This window comes from Onychostoma macrolepis, chromosome 09, assembly GCF_012432095.1.
Source record: "Onychostoma macrolepis isolate SWU-2019 chromosome 09, ASM1243209v1, whole genome shotgun sequence".
NCBI lineage: Eukaryota > Metazoa > Chordata > Actinopteri > Cypriniformes > Cyprinidae > Onychostoma > Onychostoma macrolepis.
In genome coordinates this window covers 27,648,304-27,661,721 of record NC_081163.1, presented here as the reverse complement: position 1 = coordinate 27,661,721, position 13,418 = coordinate 27,648,304, and the positions used below count along the sequence as shown (strand labels likewise).

Genomic DNA, 13,418 nt, shown 5'->3' with positions numbered 1-13,418 from the left:
TATTTTTGGTGTTGTGAAAGCATGACTTATACATTCAACTTAATTTCACAAAATGGCAGTCAACTTCCAAGGTGTCATTTAAATAAAAACAAGATATCTGGTTTCTGATTTATTGTAAATAAAATAAAAAAAATAATAATTGGCATTCAAAATGCACATTTTGTCACTGAAATTTACAGTATTCATACCCAAGAAAATAATTATTCTGTGACATGACAACATCGTCAAAGTTTGTCAAACGTGTGCATCAGAAATTACGCTGAAGGTATTCGAATCGTACGAATAAATAGAAAAAGTATAGCTATAAATGAAATTAAAATCCAACTTGAAGAGATCACTTGCTTGTCACAGCTGAAAAGAAGTGCCTCTGATAAATATATACTCCAAGACCTCTTGTGTTGCATCCTGATCATCACCACCATTCTGTCTGTGGATTGGCCTTGAACTTTTCATAGTCTGCCATTTTGAAGAAGGCAAGTTCTGTCTCATTGGCTGTGAGGAGAGGAAAGGTATTGAAATAGAGATTTCAGCAGGTACAGGTTCAGTTTTGCATACGAGTTTTATTTTTATGTGCACATGGGCAAAATTAATTACACAAAAAAATAAAATATTTATTTTATTATTCTATGAAAATGTACAAATGCAATCTGCATTGAATCTCAAAGACCTTAATATTGCTTTTACATACCAACACCACATGCTGTTAACCTGCAGTCATCACGAAGAATCAACTTTTCATCATCCTCTAAACTCATTACCAGCTCATTCGTCTGAAATCATGAAAAACAAATATCATTATTAATATTATTTAGTCATTTTGTTAACAAAACTATTCATCGTGAAAATTTGATTGTTTAAAACAATCAAGTGCACATTTCTAAACTTTTGTGAAATAAAAGGGGAAGAATTAACATTAAAGGAGAACAGCTGAAAAACTTGTTCAAGCGCAGCATTTTTTAAACAAATATAGTCATGTCATTATTATAAAATTGATACCACAAGTTGTTGATCTGATCTGAAGTTACCTTTGCTCCATGTGCCTGGTGTATGATTTTCATTGTGTCTGCAACAACATATTAACAGGATATTAATGTAACTGTTAACCTTATTTATTTGTTTGTTTGTAAAATAAGTGTAGACTTACCATACTCATACTTCTTAAAGGGTGGAGGCAATCCAGCTCTTGTTGAAACATCTTAAAAGAGAGAAGTAGTTTAGTTTAGTTACCATTATTATTAATCATTGTTTAATATTAAGCAGATCTGATTTACTCATAAACATGATAAGCATGAATCATGTGAACTGTGTTTACAATGAATCTGTTGTCATCATGTCTTACCTCGCTTAACAAATGTAATAAACTCATCCACCGTCTGATCTAAATTAACGTCTTTGTAAACCACCGGTTTAAAGTTGCGATGCTCAAAAGACCGAACCAGACGCACTGTCAGAACCGCCTGATCACACATCTCGAGCCCGATCACATTACTACACGGATTATTACAGTGTAAAAAGAAAGCCTAGAAGTAAATAATTAAGGATAGCAGAGCAAACGCGACCACTTCACTATTTTAGCGTACTTCTGTAATTATAATACGTACTAATTTCGAAGAGTTTACTTCCAGCATATTCTGAGAAAGAATGCAATTCTAGACCAAAATAGCCGCTACGTCGATCAGGTAACATCAGGCAAAAGCAATGGATCTGCAGAACAATATTCAGCATGTGACTCATTCAACGCGGAAACAGTGGTAAAGAAAAATAAATATATCCACACTTCAAAACTAACCGTTATGTTTATATTCTATGGCTTCAGTAGCCTATGTATTCGGACTTTTTAGTGTTAATGTATTTATCCTTGTCAAAAATGAAATATCCATATTAATTTGGACACTAATTGTGATAAATAAAAAAATACTCTAAGAAAGAAATTAAATTGAAAATTCATGATCTTGAAGAAATACGGCTTAGCTCCATGTTTTTGCATGAGTGGAAGCTTATAAATTTCCCAGTGGACTAGCAGAAAGTTGCATGGTAACTAGCAAATCAGATTGGATCTAACTATTTCAACTATTTGAACGCCCTTGCAATGGACACATTGGTGGCATGACACATAGACTGTAAGTATGTAGTTAACTATGCAAAAAAATAAATAAATCTGATTATAAATGTGTGTGTGCGTAAACATAACTTACATGAGGCTATCAAGTGCTCTGTAAGGGATCAGGGCCAGCATGCGTATGGTCACTTTATCAGGCTGCTGGTGAACCATGGACATGTCGTTTATGACTGAGACTTAGTAAAGTTTATAAACACAATATATGAAGGTAATTTGCATGTATCAGTGTACTGTGGTTAATTACTAAAAATCTTTATATATAATAATATTTGTGTTCCAAAAAATTACTGAAAATTGAATACAAAAACATCAGGTTCCACAAACCTGCATTTTAGTGTGGTTTTTGTACATCAACAGTAGATTACATTAGCTAATAAGGTTGTTTTGTCCAAACACCTAAATGCAAAATCACTGATAAAAATCATAATACACGTCAGTGTAAAGAACTTCTGTTGCAATGAGTTACTTTTTGTTTGAATAAAGGGCATCTCTATATTTGCACAATACTCTCAATCTGGCATCCCTGGCGTGACCCTGTGGCCCAGTTAAAAGAACCTACAATTTCGTGAATTTGATTGGACCTATTGCTCAGTACATGCTCCGGCAGCCAATGGAGTGCAAGGGGCGTGGCCATGGGCGTGACAGCCGATACTACAGAAATCGTCGGAGTGTCGTGCTGCCATCACAACGGGTTTTCAAGCACATCTTTATAACAGACTGAAACAGCTACAACCATGTCTGAGGTCAGTATGAACAGACAAGACGCTTTTGTTTGATATGAGAGTATTTGAAAATTTGAGAATGATTTATGTTCTGTAATTTGAACTCTTGGTAAAGAAAACTACATGGTGCTGTTTGTGTGAGCAGACGTGAACTGCTTAGCATGTCCTAAGTCTTGATAATTAATACTGGTTTACATCGATCGAAAGAGGTAAAAAAAAAAAAAGTACATTTTGCAATACATGTAGTAAATAACACTGGAGGGCATAATGCATAGACCTCATGATAGCGCCATGTCTACGTGGGTGTGGCGTGAATGTAAAGTGCATTATAATAGAGATACTGAGCGAGCTTTTGTGTTCCGTTTGCGCTATTTCATAAACGATGGTTTTACACGCGCAACAGACGATTTTCCGTCGCGTTTTAATTTATGCAAAGCAGTAAAAAGTGAAAGGTGATATTTGCTTACCGCCTCCTATGTTGTTTGCTCTGAGGAATGTTATACATACTTTGGAATGGCATGAGGGACAGTAAATGATGACAGAAAACACATTTTGAAGTGAAAAATGTAAATGAAAGTATGAATATGAAAGTTCTGATGAGTTCTGTTCAGTTCCGTTACCTCTTTTCACTATTACTCCATGTATATTGCTCAACAGCAGGCGACGTTTTGGAAAGTTGAGTCAACTAAAATGCTCTTTAGTTCGATGTTCTTAGATCGTTAGACTAGATTAGTAAAGTTGCAAGTAGATTTATTTTAGTATTATAGCATGCGGACTTGACTGTAACGCTTTAAAAAAATAAATAATAATAACGCAAAAATATTAGTTGACGTTATAACGTTCTTCTCCAAAAATACTTGTCAGTTAAAGTGTGAAAAGGTGGTCAGTATTTAGTCTTTATGCACTGAAATCTGATAACATGTTGCCTTGATAAGACTGAGGTTTACTCATGTGGTTACTGTAACAGGAAGATAGACCAACAGAAGTTGGTAGATGTTGAGGAGCCTTGGTGCGCATGTCACGTAATTAGGTCAAAGAATCAAAGGCATAGTAAAGTGTGTGAGAGAGAGGGATGGAGTTTGGTCCCAGTGATTAGAGATCAGCTAAAACCCTTTTTATTGAGTGCTGGCCATTGTGCATGGTTACATAACCAGTTCATGTCACCTGCCAACATCATGGAGCAAGACCAAGAATGTAAAATAGCCATGACTAAAATCTTTTCAGTCCCTTTTGTAAGAAATAAGAATGAGACATGAATGCATATGGATGGTGAGGGTTTTACCCTTCTTAATCTGTTTTTTGTATACAGTGCAGAGCGGAGTCTATTTGGGGGGAAATTCAACTAAAAGTGATTAATATTCTGTTCTGATTTAAAGCTCTTTCACACCAAGGACAACAACTATAACGAGAAGAGAACTAGTTAAGAAGTTTTGATAATTATTGTAATTCTATGAGAATAGAATCAAGCAACTATAACAGTAACGTGAGTGCTTACGATAACAGTGAGTGCTTACGATAAACTGATTGTTTGTTGGTGTGGACTCTAAGCCTCGTTACACCATGAGTTAAGGTTTTTTGAAATTTAGTGTAAAGATGCAATGCCGCATGAAAGCTAGATTAAATTATGCCTGCTCAGACCCATCTCAGCCCCTAATGTCAAAGCATATAGTTGTAATAGCTAAGTAAATGCATTAATGCCACCTCTGAGCAGCATTAATGCTGCTCAAAGGTGGCATAAATGCATTTGCAACATTTACACTGAAAAGGTGGCACAGAAGTGCTTCTGAAGTGGCATTTAGGTCTCTTTGCACAGAGTGTTTAAACAGTCTGTCAAGAAGCCTATATTCCACTTCAGAAGCAGCTCTGTGCCATCTTTGCTCTGTAAATGTAATGCAATCTACTTATTTTTATAGTTATAGTCCTTGATGTCAGTGGGCCTATTGTCTTGCAGTTAAATGAATTACACAAAGTATCACCAGTGTCCTATGAATCGCTTGTCAGAGGTGAAACAACTCTATACCGCCTCTGTTGAATCTATAGAAACCCAGCAAATTAAGTCATGTTAAGAATTTGAGTTGTGAATTTGGTGAGATGAACCATAGATATGTATAAATGCCCCATTCGACCCCTCCAAACGCGTAAATGCGGCCGCCATCTTGGAACAGTCAACTTGACGTCATCCACCATACTGTAGGTTCGCACAGAGCCGTTGATCCGTTCTATGCAGGATTGTGGCATCTTTCGAATATTCAGTGATTACTATGGTGAAGGACATCAAGTTGACCCTTTCAATATGGCGGACGGCTTACATATTGCGGCCTATAGAAACAGTTGCTAATGAGGCATCTACGTATACATATCTATGAGATAAATGGCTCGCCGTTGATCCAGTTTTTGTAATGAATCATTTAAAAGACTCACACACTCATGAGTTACAGGATTGAATCAGTCTGATGAATCATTCACTGAATGAACTCACTCACTGAACTGCAAATTAGTGTAACTAGTTTTGTCTCACAGGTTTTGTCTACTTAAGGGTTGTGAAACTTCAATCAATATTACTGACTGATTGTCCATCACTGTGTATTTGTAGAGTGTTCTGAAAACTCATGTTGTTGGTTTTCCACAGGCTGAGTTTCAGAAAGCAGCAGAGGAGGTCAAACAGCTGAAAGCGAAACCATCGGACGCTGAGATGCTGGAAATTTATAGTCTGTACAAACAGGCCACCGTAGGAGATGTTAACACAGGTGAGATTTCCTTTTCAAAATTAAAGTGAATAAATAAATGTGGCATACGTTTATCTCTAAATCAAAATTGCAGCTCTATAAACAAATGTGTGTGTTTTTCCAGCTCGACCGGGCATGTTAGATTTCACTGGCAAGGCCAAATGGGATGCCTGGGAGGCCAAGAAAGGTCAGTTTCTCCTGCCTACCAGCAGAGGGCAGTGAAATATCATTTAAAATTTGTGTTTTTTCAGCATCTTCACTTACAACACTGTAAATGAGCTCCAAAAGCAGCTCACTCTGTGTGTCTCTCTGTGTGTTTTTCTTCTCTTGCACTTTTCAGGTATGAGTAAGGATGATGCTACAAAAGCATACATCGCTAAGGTAGAAGAGCTGAAGGGGAAATACGGAATCGAATAGACGGAACCCATCATGGCCAGCTTGCCTTTACCTGTACTGTCCTCCCAGCGCCTTTAGGCCTCCAGTGTGTCCCCTCACAAGGGTGTTACAGTTACGCTGTAGCATGGAGACTCTTTTCTGTGTGAGAGAATAGGCACATTCCTCACAGGCCAAGAGAAATCGTCCACCAGTAACCATGTAGTTAAACGCCCTGATGAATTCAAATTTATGCAATGCCATAAAATAACTTTTTTCAAAAACCATGTTTGCTTTGTTTCTTACAAACACTGACTAAGAATAACATGTTTGATTTCCCTTAAAAAGTATTTTTTTTGTTTGTTTTTTGAGACCCTGTGAAAGATTTTGATTAAAAAATGATCAAATAATCAGATGCATTTACTTTATGAGTGATGAATTTAATTAAGTGTTTCAAGATGTAATATTGCATTTCTGTAAAATAGCAATGTTTGAGTTGTAAAATGTAAAATGCAATAATTGAGTTGTTTTCCTGAGACGGACTTTATTATGTGTCTAGCCGTAACTAATATCAAGTGGATCATTCCTAATACATAATATCTGCCTTAATTGTACCATTGCCAGTACTTGATATTATTAACGTCCTATCAGTCATTTGATTGCAGGTATGAGGTATAGGCTCACGTCACCTGACCAGACATTTACAAACACACAAGGGCTTTAAAATATTTCACTCTAGTTCATTGGGTTTATGTGGTGGATGAGTGTGTAAACATCAACGTAAGGTTTTAATTGATCTATGTCCGCATTTCCACAATTTCTGTCCCACCTAATGTCTTCACCTCAGTCTGGAAAGGGCTCAAAGTCTTTTTGCTAGAGACTATAAATTGCATAATTGTGTTTTGGGTCACAGTCACCCAAAGGGACTTTGGCCCATCAATAATTATGATAATCAGCAGTTTAGATAATTAGCAATTTCTGTGAAGAGAAACATTCTTAGCGTTTAAGGTCTACCATGCTTGATACCAACAACAGATTATTTTACTAATTACTAAATACACTAGTTATACTACAGCTTAGTGACTATTCATTTTTACTAGTAAGAAGTAGCCATTTTACTATAGAGTTGAGTGAAAACGAAATTAATATAAATATTAACTTATTTGTTAAAATAGTTCAAGCAACCTAGTTAGGCTACTGGAAAAGTTTATAATTGGATCAAAGACCCACAAAACTAAAAATGGGACAATGGGATACTATACTGTTATTATTAAGAATAATTATTTTATATATAATTATATTTAAAGCATTTGCTAATTGCTGAGGCACATTTTTATAGCCAACAATCTATGTAAATGCATATTGTACATATTTATAATGCATAATCTGACGATTTTTTTTTTTTTTTTGGCACACATCATGCATAAAAGTTTAGGCTTTATACAGTATTATTATTTATTTATTTAATACATAATTAATTTAATTTTAGATTACTCTTTAATTGGATGATAGTTTTGTATTCAATAATAACTCATCGATAAAAAGTAGACTTTTCGTAGTGAATGCATATGCATTCTATATTATGCATATTATATTAAAGAATATATATCATCAAGTTTCCAAGAAGTTTCCAAGTTTTGTTACCTTCATATAGCAAACATAAAGAAAACAAATTATTAGTTGTAAAAAATAAAAATAGAAATAGCTGATTTACTCTTTAATTAGATGATATTTTGTAATAAGTTTTTTTGATGGGTTTTCGTAGAGAATGCATAAGCATTCTATATTATGCATATATATATATATATATATATATATATATATATATATATATATATATATTAACGAATGCATATTATAAAGTTTCCAAGACAGTGTTACTTCATAGCAAACATAAAGAAAATTAGTTGTAAAAAAATAAATAAATAAATCCCCTAGGACAAAAATGGCCAAATTTGAAGAAACTCCTTACAGATGCTGCCTCCAGCATAATGTCTGATTCCCAGTTACCGAAAACCTCCGTGACCGGAAAACTAACGCGAAGCGCCCGTGATCTGCGTGTCTAGGAGCAAGACGGGACGGGCGGGTTTGAAGACTGAACTACTTTTGCTGATCGACGTCAGTTAATGTTATACTAAAATTATACTGTACTTTCGACTGGAGCTGACTTGGCTTCTTCGTCTCGCTTCTCCTGGTCTGTGGGCTTTAAGACACGTTGAAATCAACATGACGGCAATAAAAATCAGGGTAATGCTTTTTAAATGTATTTTAAATGTTTGACGTTTATGTTATTCTTTAGAGTGGAATCTTTCATTTACTGGAAATGAAAAGCCAAGATAAGCTAATATTTAGCTTAATTAACTTAAGATTTAATATCGCAAGTTCGACAGCGCCAAGACTTGGACAAGAAAATATAGGTAACAACAAAATGAGGCGTTGTTTACATGGTTGTGAAAAGGGAAGAGTTTATTTACAGAAATGCTTTTCTTATTATAACCTATTCTTATTAAACTACATATTTGAAATTTAAATAGATTTAAAACACTTTAATTTTCCAGCAGTATAGCAGTTTTCAGTCTTCAGAAAGGGCAAAACATAAGTGCCTGCAGCAGAATCTCATGTTGATACAGATGTGGATCAGATTTCTTCTGATAACTCTGTTTCTCTCTAGGTTGGGGCTGTTCCACGTGGGAAGTCCACTCCTCTTTTTTTAGACTTATTTTGCCGCAGTCTTATTATCCTGTGTACATTTCTGTCTGTCATCCTCTCGTCAATTGCAGTGTGTGATGGTCACTGGCTGCTCGCCGGCCACCGTATGTTTGGCCTATGGTATTTCTGCTCACTGGAGGAGCAGCAGGGCTCTGTGTTGGGGTCCCAGAGTTTTAAAACATCCTCTAACTGCACTAGACATCTGGAGGAGGCAGGGGTGGACGGTCTGGGTGTGGGCTTGGCGGCGTGTCGTTCTGTGATTACTCTGGCTGTGGTCAGTGCCATATTCGGACTGGAGTTGCTTGTGATGTCACAGGCCAGTGAAGGGAGGGACTCCAGTCGACGCTGGACCCTCGGGGCACGGCTGGTGGTGCTGGCGGGGGTAATGGCTGCCGGAGGGGTTGCAACTTTTGTACTCCTGTTAGGGCCATTTGCAACGCTCCTTGGGTTTACTCTCACCTTCTGGTGTCAGTTCACTGCCACCTTCCTATTCTTCCTCAATGGAATGGCAGCGTGGCACATCCAGCATATTGAACAACTTTTGCCCTTAAGTGGACATCCTGACAAACTGTAGAAATAAGACCGGCACTAACAATAAACTCTCTATAACTTGGAGAAGCTGCATAAGAAGCTGCTGTTGGTTCATCTTGAGCAGTTCTGTATCTGCATTCTTTTGCATCAAGTGATTTTGAAGATTTATAAATAAAGATATAAATAAATAACCTTTCTAAAAGGTCCCAAAAGGCCCAATTTATCAATGTTAATATGAAGGAATTTTCAGTTTTAATTTGTCACAGGCGTTTTTCCTGTATTTTAAATTACACATTGCATTGTGTTGTCTTTTAGGGTTGAAGGAAATGTCTGTAAACTTAATAGAAAATATCCAGGCAGAAACTTACTGCAGGCCTGGTGTGGAAATAAATGTTTTTAGTAGCTTGTTTGGTTGTATTTTATTTATTTTTCAATCATTAATAATGCTTTCACAGCAGATTGTTTCTTTCTATCATTTTTATTTTTGTCATTATTTTTTTTATTTTATTTCATGTAATTAATATTATTGATGACCAGCAGCTGACAACTGACTCCAGTTTCATCTGTGAATAATGCATCTTTATAGTTAATTTAATAAAGAATAATATTTTATTTAATAAAGTATTCTAACTTTTACATCATTAAACAGACTTTCACAGTATGTTAGTACTTTCTTAATTATACATGGGGATCAGATAATTTAATAACAAGATTTGTTTTTTTCTTTACATTTTGTGTTTTACAACTCACAATATTTCACAGGACAATACATGGATAATAGGTGTTCAAGGCATCATCATCAATATTTACACAGAAATACAAGGGGATGAAAAAAATATATAAAGGGGTCAAGATGTGTCTTTTTTAAAATATGTTTCTTGAGGTTCACTTGAAGGTAATTTTTTTAATTTATTTATTCATACTCCATTTTTTAATGAAAAACAGTTTTTGGTCACACTTTATATTAGGTGGCCTTAACTACTATGTACTTACATCAAAAAATAAGTACAGTGTACTTATTGTGGTCATATTGTATTGCAAAACACTGTTGCTGCTATTGAGGTGGGATATGGGTAAGATTAGGGACAGGTTTGGTGGTATGGGTAGGTTTAAGGGTGGGTTAAGGTGTAAGTGATGGGTCAAAAGTGTAATAATAAATTTAATTGCAGAAATTAATTACAGATGTAATTACATATATGTATTTTAAAAAATATAAGTACAATCTAAAAACATATACACAATAAGTGCATTGTATCAAATGATTAATTTAAATGTAAGTACATAGTAGTTAAGACCACCTAATATAAAGTAGGACCCAGTTTTTTTGTTTTGTTTGCTAAACGTGATGATTTCTCACCTCCCAAAATGCTCGATTTAGATGCTCAGTTTCCTTTAAGGGTGTGTTTACACTTGGCAGGTTTGGTTTGATTAAAACAAACTCTGGTGTGATTGCTCTGTTAATGCGGTTCATTTGTATAAGTGTGAACGCTGCCATCAAAACCTTGGTGCGCATCAAACAAGTGGATCAAGACCCACCTTTCCAGGGTTCTCAGTACACTTTGAAACAAAAGAAACTTTTCCAAATACCCACACTTGTGGTCTTGGCTACTTGAGAGCACGTCGTGCACACAACAGGAAGTAAGTGCTCAAGACTGTACCAGACACACACTGCATTCCGAACGGGATATATCGCCCTCCGAAGGGCACTTCACAGTGAAAACAATCATTGCCGCCATATTGAAGGGTATTTTTTATGTTTTATATAGGACTATCAGGTGATTTCTTTTTAATGTAATTAATTACATAATTAACCGAATAATTAATCAAATTAGTCTCAAATTATTGAGATTAATTAATTAACATGCGCATCATGTGCCGATTAATTCAAGATAAAGTTATTATTAAAGACAATAATTGTGTTAATTTAGAAAAAACTGAATTGACATTACAAAAAAGCTTTAGAAAGAAATATAAGTAGCTTTAGAAAGAAATATTTTAATTCAACACACAAAAATACACTCTCAGAAATAAAGGTACAAAAGCTGTCACTGGGGCGGTACCTTTTCAAAAGGTACATGTTTGTACCTAAAGGGTTCATTTTGGTACCTTAAAGGTACATATTAGTACTTAAAGTGTACATATTAGAACCTAATAGGTACAAAAGTGTACCTTTTGAAAAGGTACCGCCCCAGTGACAGCTTTTGTACCTTTATTTCTGAGAGTGTACAAATAAATAGTGAAATATGAAATTACTTTAAAAAAGAAACGATACTCTAAATATAAAACTAAAAGCGCCAGGTGGTGACAAATCCCTGTCTTAATAAGTGAGTCATTCAGTTGTTCATTCAATCGATTCGTTCTAACGGCTGATTCATTCAGAAACGAAGCAAGTGACTGCCTTTATGAATGGCTCACTGAATCATCGATTCACTTGATTCGTTTAAAAACGTGGATTCATTAATGAAATACCGCTGTGTGACGCACAACAGTTCTCCTAGAGCTTTATTTTCATTGGCGAAATGACTGACATTGTCTCTAAAATATAATTATTCACACCTTTACCTTATCTTCATTTTTAGGTAAAAACTTTTATGTAACCTATTTTTGTCTTTCTACTAGCCAATTCTGATTCTGAAAGAAAACACTCCGTGCTTGTTATAGTAACACTTTCTCGCGCATCAGATTGACAGAACCATGCGATTGTATTTCAGCGTTGCTGTTAATGTTATGGTTATTTTAGCAAATAGTTTGCTCCATAAATTCAGTTCAACAGCATCAAGTTGAAGAGGGAAAACTTTATGACTCCAATGAATCTACACGTGCATTTTAGGTGCTCTTGCTCCATCCAAGCAATAAATGGACGTCTTTTCAGGGGACGAACCATTTCAGGGGCTGCCAAAATTACATATTAAAATAAATCAGGGCTATAGAAATGCATATTAATATATACAAGTAAATCTCCATATTATGTGTAGCGTTCTATCTGACAAACTGATGATATTCACAGCATTAAACTATTTGGCACAAGCTGATTGGTTTATGTTGTTCATCTGAAAGCTTTCCCCAGCTCCACCTGTATAGATCTCCTATGGGTTATTACCTATATATGCTATTTGTGCAGCAGCAGTATGTCTTAAATACTCACAGCATCATATCTGTGTATGTAATAGCAGTAGCAAGTTCTTGTACTTGCTTTGCAGCAGCAGCAGCAATAAACTACGACAGCAGCAATAACCAACAGCAGCAGCAGCACAGCAGATCTATTCCACCAAGACCAAATACATTAACACATACTGAATTACACATGTCTGAATTCACAGTACTCAGAAAATAGTAAGCAAAAAATACCCAGATGACCTACTATTTCTGGTGTGAATCTGAAGTGTGCATCCGATGGACACTTTACTATCTCATGAGTAGAGAATTTAGGAATTTCAGGGAAATGATGCAACTGACGCTTTTAGGTCACTTGACAATGACTGTAGATGTACGAATTTAGTACATCCACATTACATTCATACTACACACATTCAGACTATATGTGACCCTGGACCACAAAACCAGTCTTAAGTAGCATGGGTATTGTAGCAATAGCCAAAAATACATTGTATGGGTCAAAATGAGCAATTTTTCTTTTATGCCAAAAATCCTTAGTAGATGAATCTAATGTTTTGAGGTGAATGTGTAGCTGTCAGTCACGCATGTGTGGATATTTACTGTACTTCGCAATCACAGATTCTAGCCTACGTCTTGGAATATATGACCCAAATAAGAATTTTCACCGTATATTGTCATCTGAACAAGTAAGTAACAAGTCGGCCACATTTGTTCTGGCCAACTGAGGAAAAAAGCATTAAAATAAATCGCGCTACCAATGGTGATTTAATCTAAAGATCGGTTAGCACATCAAACCATGCAAATTTTTATTATTGTTATACTTTATTCTCAAATTATTAATGTTAACAACATCAGCATTGCGTGACTATGAGTATAATGTGTATTAACATGTAGATTTCAATTTCTGTACAGTCTAATCTAATTCCCATGCCATTCGAATTTCATATTAAGTAATTATTTTAACCCAAAAAGCAAATCATGCTCCCTATGAACTTTTTTTCTTTAAAATACAAATCTTGTGTAATCCCAGGCTATCTCTAATCAGAAGCACATTTAAAACTGGAATATAATTTAATTTCATTATGTGTTTCATAAACACATAATCCTTTCTGGATTACAATC

The 13,418-nt window shown here is 35.3% G+C and overlaps 3 protein-coding genes across 3 annotated transcripts; 2 read left to right on the top strand and 1 right to left on the bottom strand.

The window, feature by feature from the left end:
* Positions 1 to 96: 96 nt before the first annotated feature.
* On the bottom strand, positions 97 to 2,088 carry c09h2orf76 (chromosome 09 C2orf76 homolog). Its single transcript, XM_058787095.1, has 5 exons — positions 1,340 to 2,088; positions 1,145 to 1,195; positions 1,026 to 1,063; positions 689 to 770; positions 97 to 492 (listed from the first exon to the last, which is right to left on the bottom strand). The coding sequence occupies exons 1-5, from the start codon at positions 1,467 to 1,469 to the stop codon at positions 413 to 415; spliced, it is 381 nt and encodes a 126-aa protein (XP_058643078.1). The 5' UTR covers positions 1,470 to 2,088; the 3' UTR covers positions 97 to 412.
* Positions 2,089 to 2,702: 614 nt separating this feature from the next.
* On the top strand, positions 2,703 to 6,354 carry dbi (diazepam binding inhibitor (GABA receptor modulator, acyl-CoA binding protein)). Its single transcript, XM_058787096.1, has 4 exons — positions 2,703 to 2,862; positions 5,471 to 5,588; positions 5,692 to 5,754; positions 5,908 to 6,354. The coding sequence occupies exons 1-4, from the start codon at positions 2,854 to 2,856 to the stop codon at positions 5,982 to 5,984; spliced, it is 267 nt and encodes an 88-aa protein (XP_058643079.1). The 5' UTR covers positions 2,703 to 2,853; the 3' UTR covers positions 5,985 to 6,354.
* Positions 6,355 to 7,950: 1,596 nt separating this feature from the next.
* On the top strand, positions 7,951 to 9,586 carry tmem37 (transmembrane protein 37). Its single transcript, XM_058787638.1, has 2 exons — positions 7,951 to 8,186; positions 8,611 to 9,586. The coding sequence occupies exons 1-2, from the start codon at positions 8,166 to 8,168 to the stop codon at positions 9,220 to 9,222; spliced, it is 633 nt and encodes a 210-aa protein (XP_058643621.1). The 5' UTR covers positions 7,951 to 8,165; the 3' UTR covers positions 9,223 to 9,586.
* Positions 9,587 to 13,418: the final 3,832 nt, after the last annotated feature.

Bases quoted from the DNA above. Each gene is read 5' to 3' on its own strand.
- c09h2orf76 (XM_058787095.1), bottom strand. From the start codon at position 1,469: ATGTGTGATCAGGCGGTTCTGACAGTGCGTCTGGTTCGGTCTTTTGAG. The intron at 1,196-1,339 runs GTAAGACATGAT...CTCTCTTTTAAG, and splicing joins TATTACATTTGTTAAGCGAG to ATGTTTCAACAAGAGCTGGA. The intron at 1,064-1,144 runs GTAAGTCTACAC...ATGTTGTTGCAG, and splicing joins CTTTAAGAAGTATGAGTATG to ACACAATGAAAATCATACAC.
- dbi (XM_058787096.1), top strand. The intron at 5,589-5,691 runs GTGAGATTTCCT...GTGTTTTTCCAG, and splicing joins CGTAGGAGATGTTAACACAG to CTCGACCGGGCATGTTAGAT. The intron at 5,755-5,907 runs GTCAGTTTCTCC...TGCACTTTTCAG, and splicing joins TGCCTGGGAGGCCAAGAAAG to GTATGAGTAAGGATGATGCT.
- tmem37 (XM_058787638.1), top strand. From the start codon at position 8,166: ATGACGGCAATAAAAATCAGG. The intron at 8,187-8,610 runs GTAATGCTTTTT...GTTTCTCTCTAG, and splicing joins TGACGGCAATAAAAATCAGG to GTTGGGGCTGTTCCACGTGG.